The 13,296-nt window shown below is 39.9% G+C and overlaps 1 protein-coding gene across 3 annotated transcripts in view; it reads right to left on the bottom strand.

The window, feature by feature from the left end:
* LOC149179239 (uncharacterized) overlaps positions 1 to 13,296 on the bottom strand; it is a 101,074-nt gene that overhangs the window by 48,375 nt on the left and 39,403 nt on the right. For all 3 annotated transcript variants that reach the window (XM_089420571.1, XM_089420570.1, XM_089420569.1), the window contains one exon: positions 6,832 to 7,121. In XM_089420571.1, the coding sequence (XP_089276697.1) occupies positions 6,832 to 7,121 (290 nt within the window). The remainder of the gene's footprint in view (positions 1 to 6,831; positions 7,122 to 13,296) is intronic.

Here is a 13,296-nt window from a genome sequence, read left to right as displayed (position 1 = left end):
GAGTTGGCCTCCAACAATAGCCAGGGCAATTTCAGAGCAAATTGTTAATTTTCCACAAAATTCTGCGACTGCTTAGATGAATAATCTGAAACTAAGGCAACTGCAAACTGAAACCACAATTTCTTTCACCAAGACACAGAATTTCTTAACACATATAAGTAGCTGAATAAAGAAAGAGATAAAAACAGAGTCACACAATTTACACAATATTTTTTCTTGAGAAAACCTTCTTTTTTGCTGCAGTATTTTTATTGATAGAGTTTGAGCAATCTAATCTCTTACCAGTGTTGCGGGGGAGCGCCCCCCCCGGATCCCACTCCCAATCCGCACTCCGGGCGGGAGCAACTCGGGAGCGGGTCGGGAGTGCCCCCCCCCCTCGATCCCACTCCCAATCCGCACTCCGGACGGGAACGACTCGGGCGCAGGTCGGGAGCGCGCTCCCTGCCATTTTGTGGAGCAAAGCAAGGAGCGTCGCTCCCGGAACGATCGGCGCGGACACAAACAAAAAAAAAAAAAAACCGGCCGAAAATAATTGGTTTTTTTGATATGAAGTGAGGGAGGGTTTCATTTCATCATTGTGAGAGTGAGATTGAGATTGAGAGAGGGTGAGAGTGAGGAGCAAGGGGAGAGCAAGAGAGAGCAAGAAGCAAGAGAGTGAGAGAGCAAGAGAAAGAAAGGAGCAAGGGGAGATTGAAGAGTTTGCAAGGGGAGATTGGATGCCAAAGAGGTAGGCTCTACAATATTGAATAGAGTGTCTAGCATTTTCTTCTTCTTAGTTCATTTTTTGGTTATTATGGTGCTGGAGAGTAGAAAAAGGAGGGTTGAAATTGAAAATGAAGAAGGGGGGCATAGTGGATTTGATGAAAACCCCAGTGAGGAGGAGCTGGAGGACAGTGAACATGAGTCAGCTCAAAAAACTAAACAAGACCAAACCCCATTGTGGAAATATGTTAACAAGCCTGAAGCAGGGAAAGGGGGTGGAACCACTAAATTTCATTGCCCCCATTGCAACAATAATTACACAGGTTCATACACCCGTGCCAAAAAACATCTCTACGGGAAAATGCCATGGGATGGAGATAAACAAATAGGAATCAAAACTTGTACAGGTGTGTCAGCAGCAGATAAAGCCAAATACATAAGGGAAGAGGAGGAAGCCCAATACAAATCTAAAAAATCAAAGGGTTTCTTTGAACCAAGCTCACAATCACATGCACAAAGAACTCCTTCAGGATCCTCCCAAGGCAGTGGATATGGAGGCACAAGGTCACTAGGTTTAAGGCATAGAACCATATCAGATTTCCTTGATGAAAGGTGTAGGAATGATGTGGATTCAAAAGTTTACAGGTTTCTCTATGCATGTGGGATACCATTCAATGTTCTTCGCTCACCTTATTGGCACAAAATGGTTTCTACCATAAATGATGCCCCTAAAGGATACAAGAGCCCTGGGTATGACAAGGCAACAACCGTTGGACTTGATCATGAAAAAGCAAAAATATCACATTCTTTGAATAGAATGACAAGTTCTTCGACTGACCATGGGGTGTCCCTTGTATCTGATGGATGGACAAATGTAAAAGGCAAGCCATTGATAAATGTTCTTATTGTGTCTGTTAGTGGTGCCATCTTTCTTTCAGCATATGATTACTCAGACAAGTTCAAGACCGCCATCAACATTGCAGAACCATTACTTGAAACAATTGACCATATTGGGCCATACAATGTCATCCAAGTCATCACTGATAATGCTCCTAATTGTAAGGCAGCTGGAGCAATTATTGAGGATAAATACCCCAACATATTTTGGTCTGGGTGTTTGGTTCACACAATGAACCTTTTGATGCATGACATTGTTAAGAACAAAAAAAACATTCCAAATGGATTGGTGATTTGTACAAGAAAGGCAAACAAATGATAAAATTTATTACAAATCATAGCAATACCCATGGCCTTTTCCGCAGTCACTCAAGATTGAAGTTGTTGAAAATTGCGAAGACTAGATTTGATAGCTATTACCTCACCTTCAAGCGCCTTTTGAAGGTAAGAGAGTCATTGGCTAGCATGGTATCAAGTCCACACTGGCAGCTATTAAAGGAAAGGGCTACAAATGCAGCTGACAGGCGAGGTTTTGAACAAGTGGAGGAGGCCGCTCTTGATGGTATGTTTTGGGCACATGTGAGGCAAGTATTGGATTTCACCAAGCCCATTTATCACATGATTCAGTTTGCAGATACACATAAACCAGTGATTGGCGAGGTGTATGAGCAGATGGATACCATGTTGGGGCAAATAAAACATATTGTTCATAACAATGATCCCAACTTGTACAAACTGATTCACGATTGTGTGTGTGTACAGTGGGATAAACTTAATGTTCCACTACATTGCTTGGCGTATATCCTTACGCCAAAATACTACTCTACATCTTGGTTGGGCCAACCTGCACCAAGGGGTGGGGTTAGGGCCAAACTCCATATAGATGAAGAGGTATCTAAAGTATATTTGGAAGCATTAGAAAAGTTGATACCTGACAAGGAGGAATGTGCTAGTGCGCGTCTTGAATTAGGCAGATACTTCAGTTGCACTGGTTTGTTTGGTACCTTTCATGCAATGGAAGATAGAGACAGATTTGATGCTCTCACACGATGGGAATCATATGGCGGCCATGGACTTTTGCCAAATTGGCAAAAAAAGTTCTCTCACGGGTTGTAAATACTTCTTTTGCAGAGAGGTGTTGGAGCACCTACAACTTCATACATAATGTGAAAAGAAACAGACTCAATGAAAACCAGGCAAAAAGCTTGGTTTATGTGCACTACAACTTGAGGTTGTTGAGTCATTACTGTGATCGGGCTTATGAGGATCCAACATATAAAATTTGGGACAACCACCCAGAGGATGATAATTTGGAGGATGGCACTATACATCTTGAAGAACTAGAAGCGGAACTTATGAGAGAGGAAGATGAAGCAACAACCATGCCACCTCCACCATCCAGTAGCAGTGCTCGAGTTCCGAGTCTTGTTCCTTTGCTGTCGCCGCCTCCGTCTACACCCTCCCATGGAGGGCATGTGCCTTCTGGTTCTGGTCGTCGATCTGTGCGAGAGACTCCTAGAAGACCACCACGACCTGCTCATACATTACACACTTCTCGTGGCAAGGGCCACATGTAGTAGTAGATAATAGATTTACAGTTTACTTGTCTTTTCTAGTTCCTATTAGTTTTCATAACTATTGAGTCTTGACTCTTTCATATCATAATGATAGTTTTTGTAAACAATATATGGCTGTGACAATTTAAGTTTGAAGTTTGAAGTTGGCAATTATAATTCATTGGTAATGATTCTAAATTATGAATATGATGCTTCATGAAAGTTGTTTCATTTCATTTCATAATTCATTTTATAACATTTCATTTCTTGTTAGATATTATTTCTTGTAATGGTTAAAGTTTAAACTTTAAACTTAGCTTACAACTTACAAGTACAACTTTGGTGATCAACGATGATAAATGTTATATATTGAATTTTCAATTTTGAAAGCTTGAAGTTGAAACTTTAAGATTGATGAATCATGATTCACAAGACTCAATATGTTGTATGTTACTAACTTGTGGATGTGGTTGATGAAGATTATAACTTCTAGATGATTGATGTTATATGGTTGATGGTTCAATGATCAATCTATGTTTTTTTATGTTTTTATATCTAATTCATCATTCTACATGTTTTTGTTGACATATATGTATCAAAATATAAAATATATATATATATATATATATATATATATATATATATTATATAAAAATCGCTCCGGGATTCGCTCCCAAACCTGGAGCTTTTGAAAATGCCGCTCCCGCTCCCAAGTAACACTGTCTCTTACAAAGCAAACAGTCACCCTGAGAAAACACTTGTACTCACGCTGTACTAGCTGGACACAGCCTGCAACCACTTGACCCCTGCTCCTACTTCCTTGCAGCCTGCCTGGCCCTATTTCCTTGCACTGATCTCCTCCTACTTCCTAGAGCAATATGGCCCCTATTCTTTAGGACAGTCCTCCTAAATCCTAGCACAGAAATTCCACAAGAAAGGGTCTCTACAATCTGTGTATTGGCTCCTCCAAGATATGCTGCCACAACAAAGCTCTCTCACACACAAACTCGTGCATACATAATGAATTACAATTGTGCCTTTCGTCCTACCTTTATAGGTTCTTTCCATGCTAAATCTGGCAAGTACAAATTTAGAACAGCAGTTGTGACTGACTAGTTAACTGAGTTTAACTGTTTCTCTAACTCGTCCTTGCCTCAATCAAAAACTGAAGCTCCCAACTCATCCTCTTCTAAGTTCGGACTGCCACTCGATCCTGTAGTTAACTGAGGAAGGCTCCACCTGATTGAAGCTCCACAACTACACATGAACTTGCCATCTCCATGAATCACACCATGGTCAAAGGAAGACAAATCGTGATCTTCCTGGCTAAGGCACGAGCCAGAGAAGACCTCCGCACTACCATTTTTAACACAAGTGAGAGCCTGATCTTTGCATCAGGCCATACAACTTTGCATCAGAGTTGAATCAAAGATTTTAATCAATTGGAGTCAAGGCACTATGAGTGGAAGTTGTTCCACAAGTCCAAATTAATGTCCAAATGAGCTTAAACCAAGAGGTTGATGGTCCATTGTCTCAGGGAGGCAACCGAGCATGCAACACTAACCCTCCAGTAATCAAGGTCCTTTTACCTGATTCAAAACCACAAAGAGTAGCTTTGACAAATCATTTGAATAAGGAATAAGGATGACCAAGTTATTGAGATCCCCACTTATGGGTTGAGCTGAGGTGGATCCTCTTCAGTTCTGACAAGCTTTTCCTATGTTATATTTTCTTGTTAGTACAAAACTGATCTTTAGTAGGGATTGTGCATTTGTAGCAAGTATTGAGATTACTTCTGCCAACAAGTATAGATAAGACAATAAGTAAACCTGTAATTTAATATAAATTTTCTTTTTTAATAAAAAATGTTGTGCTTCTAGAACATTCAGGGAGGGGGAACAAGTTTCTAGGATGGCTAAAGACTCAAGAGGCTCCCAAAATTTCAGAGGATATGAAATTGAGCAAGTTTCTGTCCCATTGTCTCAGCAAGGCAACCAAGCATGCAATACCAACCTCCCTGCCAACAACGTCCTTTTACCTGATTTGCAACTGCAAAGAGTAGCTTTAACAAAACATTTGAATAAAGAAAAAGGATGGCCAAGTTATTGAGATCCCCACTTATGGGTTGAGCTGAGGTGGATCCTCTTTAGTTTTGACAGCTTTTTCTATGTTGTTTTTTTCTTGATAGTACAAAATTAATCTTTAGTAGGGATTGTATATTTATAGTCTGTATTGAGATCACTTCTGCCAACAAGTATAGTTAAGACAATAAGTAAACCTGTATTTTAATATAAATTTCCTTTTTTTAATGAAAAAGGTTGTGTTTCAAGAACATTCAGGGAAGGGGAACAAGTTTCTAAGATGGCTACAGAGGCTCCCAAATTTTCAGAGGATAACAGAGGATGGGACATAAGAGACCCCACTATCCAAATATAAAAAATGTTACAGAAAATATCAAATTATTAGTAACATTAATTACAAATAAGTACAATGTAACACCGATTTTAAATTCAAACAAAGAATTGATTGCTTTTCTCATTAATAAACAAAATTAAAATATGATGGCACATCCATACATCATTGCATATCATGATATAAAAGTTTTATATGACAAAATTTATGTAGTCTTGGAGATATCATGCAAAAATTAAAATTAAAAGTATCAAGTGAGACACTAGCCACCCTCGTTGTCACTATCCAAATTAGAAGACTTTGTGGGGTCCTTTAAAAGTCTGGTGGAACCCGTTTAGATAAAAAAATAAATAAAGAATTGTTTTTCATGTGGTGTTGTTAATTCGTCAACAAGAATATTTATATGGCAAAACAAGGGTTTGTCATGCCCCAACAAAGGTTCAAATCCCCCAAGAGACATGTTTCCCCCCTTCAAGGATCTTCTCAAGAGGTTGGGTAGGGTGCAAGCCCTGACCAACTTCAGCAAAATAGACACCCCCACTCACAATTTCTTAAAGGGATCACTCTAGAGTGTTGTAAGTCAGCAACATTGCATTGTAATGTTCCCAGATAGGGGAAGGGCACACTTGCTGCACAATGATATATAAAAAATGTTGTCATTAAGCCCCCATGGGGGGTTTCTAACCGTCCCATCTGGAGTTGGGGAATGGCTTGACATCCTTGAAGAGTAAGGAGCATCCCTGGAACATCCTCAGGCATCCCCTGCTGATCCAGGACAAAAAAGGATGTCCCAAATCCAAAGGGGAAACAGGGGACACATCCACCCCAGGGATGCATCCCTGTAACGTTTTTTGAAAACTCAACATCCATACTGCCAGAGCCTAACATACCAAACAACTTGGAATAAACATATAAGTTTATAACCTATACCATGGTCATTTTCTTCTTGTAAGACTCTTCCAACTAAACAGTGAATTTTAATTGCTAAACAATATAAACTTGTGCATTCCTCCCAATGAAAAAAATAAACTTGTGCATTCCTCCCAAGGAAAAAAATAAACTTGTGCATTCCATTTAGAATAGAATTCCTTCAAGTCCAGCTAATTAGCACTTATACTTCAAAAAAGTAACCAAAAAACTTGCAAGTCGTAACCTTTCATCAAAAAGCTACAAATGCATTACTTGAAAGTATTATTCTTTATGTTCCTTGATTGGCTCCCAAAGGTCTAACATTACAAATCAAACTCATGAATACTGTATATACCTTCGAAGCAAGGTGCACTTCCATCGTGTCCACAGACAGACAAACAATTCTTGGGCAGAGCTTGCACTTGAAGACTGATTTGCACTTTATAACACAATCTAAGTTATGTAAAGCCCGGTCCTTCTCTGTCTCCTCTACAGCTTCTGCCCACTGATTAGAATGTTTTTCTTGGGCTATTGAAAAATTTATGTTTTCCCCTTTTATCAAATCACTGCTCCTGGCTTTTTCTGAACTGTCTTGAAGCAATTCAGGCTCACCATTGTCGTCACTGGTTAAATGACCTGGCCAAGCTGCAATATATAGAGTCAGATTATTTGTATTCCCAGCTACACAATATAAAGACATTCACATTATGGGGACATAATTCTAAAAATAGCATCATGGGGAGCAAATTGCAATATCTCATTATTGTATGCCTAATTTGTAAAATGGTAATTGAAGTCAGCTAACTCAGTGTGAGTGTAACTAAACATAGTCAGCCGTAGAAATTAGCCCTAAAATATAGAGGCTTGTGTTAACCATGCAATTTCACACTTTTCAAAAAAGTAAGTATGCAGCTTCACAGTTTTCAAAAGAAGTAGAGTTTAAACCAATCTAATGGCAGATCTAACAGCAACTTAAGACTTAAGTCCATAATGGTGTGGCAAATGATTCATGTGCCTAAGCAATACTAAAATACTTCAATTATTTTAGACGTAACTCCGAAGCAAAATAATAAATTTAGCATGCCTTCACTTCCACATTTCTGTGAAATGAAAAAAGCTATGAACAGATCCACTGTCTTGCCACATTGAAGCGCATTTAAGGAATAGAAAATAAAGTGACTCCTGGCTTGCTCATGTAAAATCAATTCATGCATAACCATGTCCAGCATCAGGGCATACAAAAGTAAAATTATCTATAATACACATAAGCAAGAAAATGCTGTAGGACTGGAATCTGGGAATCGAGCACATGTCCTCTTACAAAGAAACTCCAAGCTTGTCTCGGAGTTGGGACAATAGTCCCATGACATTGACCCAACAAACCCAAAATGGAGAGTCTACTTGGCGACTTGGTAAAATTCAGGGAAAAACTGTAAGAAGCTAGGGCAATTATTGCACTCAGGGTTTCTCAAAAAAAACTAGGGGTTCAACAATTTCTTGTACTGCCAAAGTTGCATAGTCTATCTCATACAAATATAATAAACAAACTGCTCCTTCAATACACAATGAATCATACAATGGAAAGATGTTGCTAAATCATTCATCAATTCAATAATATTTCAACAGCCCAGGTAAACAATTCACAGTCCCGTATTTCAATAATCCATTACAATTCCAATCAGGGCCAATCTAATTTCTGTGTTTAGCAGAGTTCGTGTTACTAGCCTATTTCTGGTCCGACTACACTAGATTGACTTCAGGGCCAAATCCATACTAAACTCCAAGACACAAACCAAGTGGATTATCGAACTCTGCGTTGCCTTAGTAATGCCTCAACATCGTCACAATTCCACCCTCAGAAATTTTTGTAGAGTTTGCCATCAAACCCAGAATACGTCTGTGGAGCGACAAAGTGGTTCAGGAAGACTTCGCTCTATCCAACCATTAGTTTCAGTGAATAATCGCCCATCCTTCAAGGTGACTCAACCTCAAGAAGGCTCGGATTTGCTACTAGTGTTTTTAGAGTGACATTTGTCCTCAAACGTGTGCCTCGATCTGACTCAGTTTGTGGTTTTTGCCTCAGGGAGAGAGTACGATCTGCTCCAGGAAGCCACTATAACCTCAAACAATACGTCTATCTCTAGGGATACTTCGCTCTATCCACCTCAAGGGTTGCAGCCTGCATACGAATGGGTCTTCACAAGGATTTGGCCACAGAGATCTCGCTCTGTCACAAGCAATTTACCGCAGCCAATTTCATTCAATCCTTTGCCTCAGAAGGGGTTGCAGCTACCATATAAACACTCAACCTGTCTCATGAATCTGTCTTGCTTCAGAACTTCCACCACACCCTCGTTGCTCCTTAGATAATTAAATTCCCTCTGCCAGAACAAACAGAAGTGCCAAATTCACAGACCAAACCAAAGTTATCCCCAACAACCTGTGCCAGAACAGAAGGACAGTAACTAGGTAGGGTGGGTGGGATGTGGGATTACCTCCACCGAAACTAGTCCAAGAGTAAAAGGGGTCTTAAACCCTCAGAGCCTCAGGCTCAAAGCAGAATAGAGTCAAAATGATCCAACCCAATGATGCTTCAAATGCTTCTAAGCCTCTTGTATTTATAGATTTTCACGAGGGTGGTTTTCTCTTTAATTAATTGAGTGATGTTCACACCAAGCCCCAACTTTGGGCTTTTCTTGCCGCAGCTGCCACAAAACTTGCCCAACATTGGGTATTTTTGGAGTTTTCCCCTTTATCAAGGAATGTAGCCTACAAGGATTGATAGGCTACTTCGTCCTTTGGGTTAATTAATCCCTTATGGACATTACAATCCCCCCTTCCCGACATTGTTTGTCCCCAAGCAATGAAAAATCTGAGTGCTGCCACTTTTTCTCATCAACCCCTGAACATGAAAAATTTCCTTCAAATTTCACAATTACCACCCTGAACATACCAGCACTGCCAGATGTTATTTTGTCCTTTAGAGGTTGCACTCTACTGCCTATGCCCATGTCTTCATTAGTTACTCAAAGATGGTGCCCCTTGTATGCCTCAACTTCTATGCTTCCATAAGGCACAAACTTCACAAGTTCCAATCTACTAAATTTATGTTGCCAATATACAATCCAGTCGATCCCTCCATTAGAGTTTCCAGCAATGTGCAGGTTGCACCATTCTCCCTGTTTTGTAGCAGTCAATTGACCCATTAGACTTCCACCTTGCTCCACAATTTCCCAAGAACGTCCTCCAATAGAATTTCTTTGAAATTTTCACCTAATCCTCTCCCAAAGTGGTTCAAGGACAAGAAAAATTGGTCTAGAATATATAGACAGCAACAACTATCTTCAAGCCCCTGCAATATATTTTGCATTGTGTCTTTAAGTCTGCTATGCTTCACACCAAGATATACTTCATAGGTAATAAGCTTCCTGTGGTTCAAAATCATGCCTGACAAAGATGTTGCAGTTCTGTTTGGTCCCACTTGTTCAACAGCAGGCCAGTCAGCATATGAAACATTAGTGTTGGTTGGATATTATGTCTACATGCCAGTTTGACTTGTGTGCCTTTCTTCCCTTTCATTGTCTATACAATCCTTGTCTTGAAGGTGAGACTGTGTTGTGACTCAAGTTGGTTTGCTATGTGTAGCTTTAACAAGCTTCTCCTTGAGCATAGATTCGGGGACAAAATATATTGTTGAATTTTAGGGTGTCTTCTACACTGATAATTATCTTTGATGATTTTGATCTTTTCACATTCTTATTCATTATTCCATCATCCAACAATTACACAGAAGACATTAACAATCAACACAGTAGGATCATAAAGAGAGAACCACACAAAGAACACGATATTTTAGCCTGGGAAAACCCACTAAGGGGAAAAACCCATCCAACCTTTTCCTTAGAGAATCAATGCAACAAGAGACACATCAAAGTCAACTAACCAGTATGATGACCAACCACCAAGGACTAAGTCAACCCTCCACAAATCTGATCAAAGTAGCTCTGCAAGAAGGTCACGAAACATCCTCCAAGCCTACCTTAGAACTTGCACTATGCCATTGAGATCCACCTTTGAATGCGCACTACATCCTAGAGATATATCACAGAGATAGGGTCTTCAAGAGGGGCGAAAATAGTCCTACAATTATGCTTCAACATACGCACATATCCATAGTGATATACCTCAAAGATGAGGTCTCCAAAGGGGCTGAAATACCACAAAATATATGCCTCAGATCTGCGCACTTAAACGAAGGAGCCTTCGCACTATCACAAGATGTTGCCACAAAAGACTTGTGCAGTATGCCACAGAAATTTTGCATTGTTCAACAGAGATATACCTCAGGAAACCATCCAAAACTCAACCTCCCTTAGTCACTAGAGCGAGGGCTATCGAATGATCTTTCTCCTTCTGTTTTCATCCTTCAAATACTTCTTGCTACTTCGCTTGAACAGAGATAGATGTGTGATCCAAAGTGTGCCTTGAAGGAGAGTGAATAGGCTCTATTTATAGTGATTCATCCATGTGAAAGGGTGTCTCTTGAGCAGGCCGACTTGATCTTGGAGGGGCCGGCTTGGTCGCTTGTGGAGATAAAATACAAATTCAAACTTTCATTTTTTTCCCACTCTTGATGAGCCTTATAATATTTTTTCTTTTGAATACAAGATAAATATTTTCCCTTTTCTTGGTAGCATGAAGAACATGCCTCAAATAAATTTTCTTTTTACAAATATAATTCATAATTACAAATAAAAATGAGATAGTATGAAGACCGACCATAGCTACAAAATTCAACACTCCGTCTTAGCTAAGGAGGTATTCATAATGACTATCCATATGTTCTCTGTATATATCATCTCTCTAAGAAAAGGTTCAATTCATTGATAGCATCATCATCTAGGTCAACATCCTCGATCTACATCAGCATCATCATCAATATGTACCACAACCCAAGTTAGCTCTCCTAACCAAATGGTACTCACTAGTCATCATGATCCAGTTGGCGCCTCACCTCATGGTACTCTAACTAGTTCAAGGTTGTCATTTCCCATGGTCAAATCCTAGGGAAATTCATGTCATAAATCCAAAGGCATCACTCTAGGCCATGATGCTGACAAGGTGTCCATTCCATGAGTGTCCAAGCCTCAGGGACCATTCTCTCTAGAATGTTCATCCCTCATGCTATCACATCAATGCTCCCTCTCACTGATAGAGGAATTAAGGAAAGATCAAGATTAAGATAAGCATCATCATCAATATCAAAATCACCAACATCAACATAATCACGGTTCACCATCAAACAACTATAGACATAGTCTAGGTGAAACATCAAATGCCTCATTAATGATAAACAAGCTCACTCTAGAAAGAGATCGAAGCATGATGTTGGGAGGCTCCTACTCACTTTAGAAAGAGATCTGAGTGGGCCTCTAGGAATATTCTCCAACCAAGGTCTTCGTCTAACTGACACAGGGAGTATATCCTCTATCGAACCATTCTTCAAACCAAGGTAAAAGTGACACAGGAAGAATGTCAGTCCATCAAGCCAGCCTTCAACCAAGGTCTATGTACTTAACACAGGGATAACCTCCCTAATTAGGTCAAAGTACATGAATAGGAAGAATGTCAGTCTATGATGCTATCTAATCTATCAAACCATTCTCCAGCCAAGGTCATAATGACACGAGGATAACTTTTCCAACTAAGGTCATGATGACACAGGGAGAATATCAGACCATTCTCCAACCAAGGTCATGAAGACACGGGGAGAATATCCATGAAGGCTCATCAGCTCTCCCTCTCAAATGAGAGAGGCAATCTCCACAGGCCCAAGCTTGTCCCACAAGTACATAAACTTCCCTCCAGAAAGAGCCATCTCAAGAATATCAACTATCTGCTTATTAGTAAAGATGTATTGGAGCTTCACGACTCCATTCTGCACCATGTCTCGAATAAAGTGATACATGCTTCGACCTGTCATCATGGTCACCACCAACACCTGATAAAAAATAATCCAGCATGTAGCCTCAGAAGTCTTACTGCTTCTCAACTTGCCAATCTAGCATCAATATACTTGGCCTATGCCATATTGAGTGCAACATATGACTGCTTCATGCTTATCCAAGAAAAACTATAACGGAGCCCAAAATGAAGCAACAAATTGCCCAAACTAAGTCTGCAACTATACTTCTCAAAACATCCATGACCAACTATAAGTTTGTACCATGTTAGTACTCCATCATATGTTGAGTAACATATCCATAAATTGTTTTGTTCCCTTCACTAGATCACAAATGTTTTCCGAACACTCAAACTGAGTGCTCCCTCTCAGACTGAGAAATATACTTTTGTGGTAGTTTAGGTTGCTCCCTCTGCCACTGTTGTCTTTTAGTATATCAGCTATCAATGACAATCCATCACCTCGAACTCAAAGATCAAATCCCTCTGAAGTCTTCAATGAGCTCTTATGTACACTTCTTCCTCCTCAATTATTGAGGAAAGCAGTCTAGCATCAACCTTGTGCAATTTTCAAAACAATGATAATAGAAGTGCACCTCACAACGGGGACAAATGTCTTGACAAGATCCTCTCCCTCTTACTAGGAGAACCTTCATGATCAAGGCATACGTTAACCTCTAATTGCTCCCTCTGAGTTTAGATCTCATTTGTTACAATATCTCTCAACACAGGTCATGATTTTGGGAAAGTCCTATTGCTTTGCTTTGTTCTTGCACTTCTTCCATTTGCTTGTCAAAGCCTTGGCAACCTTCACTACGTACCTGCAATCCTCACTAAGGGGCCATGGAAGAACAATTAC

The sequence above is a fragment of the Pinus tabuliformis genome, chromosome 4_1 (genome assembly GCF_031772625.1).
Source record: "Pinus tabuliformis cultivar Carrire ecotype Pingquan chromosome 4_1, CPIR1, whole genome shotgun sequence".
Lineage (NCBI taxonomy): Eukaryota > Viridiplantae > Streptophyta > Pinopsida > Pinales > Pinaceae > Pinus > Pinus tabuliformis.
The sequence above is the reverse complement of the archived record's forward strand: the minus strand, read 5'-3'. Positions and strand labels throughout refer to the sequence as shown.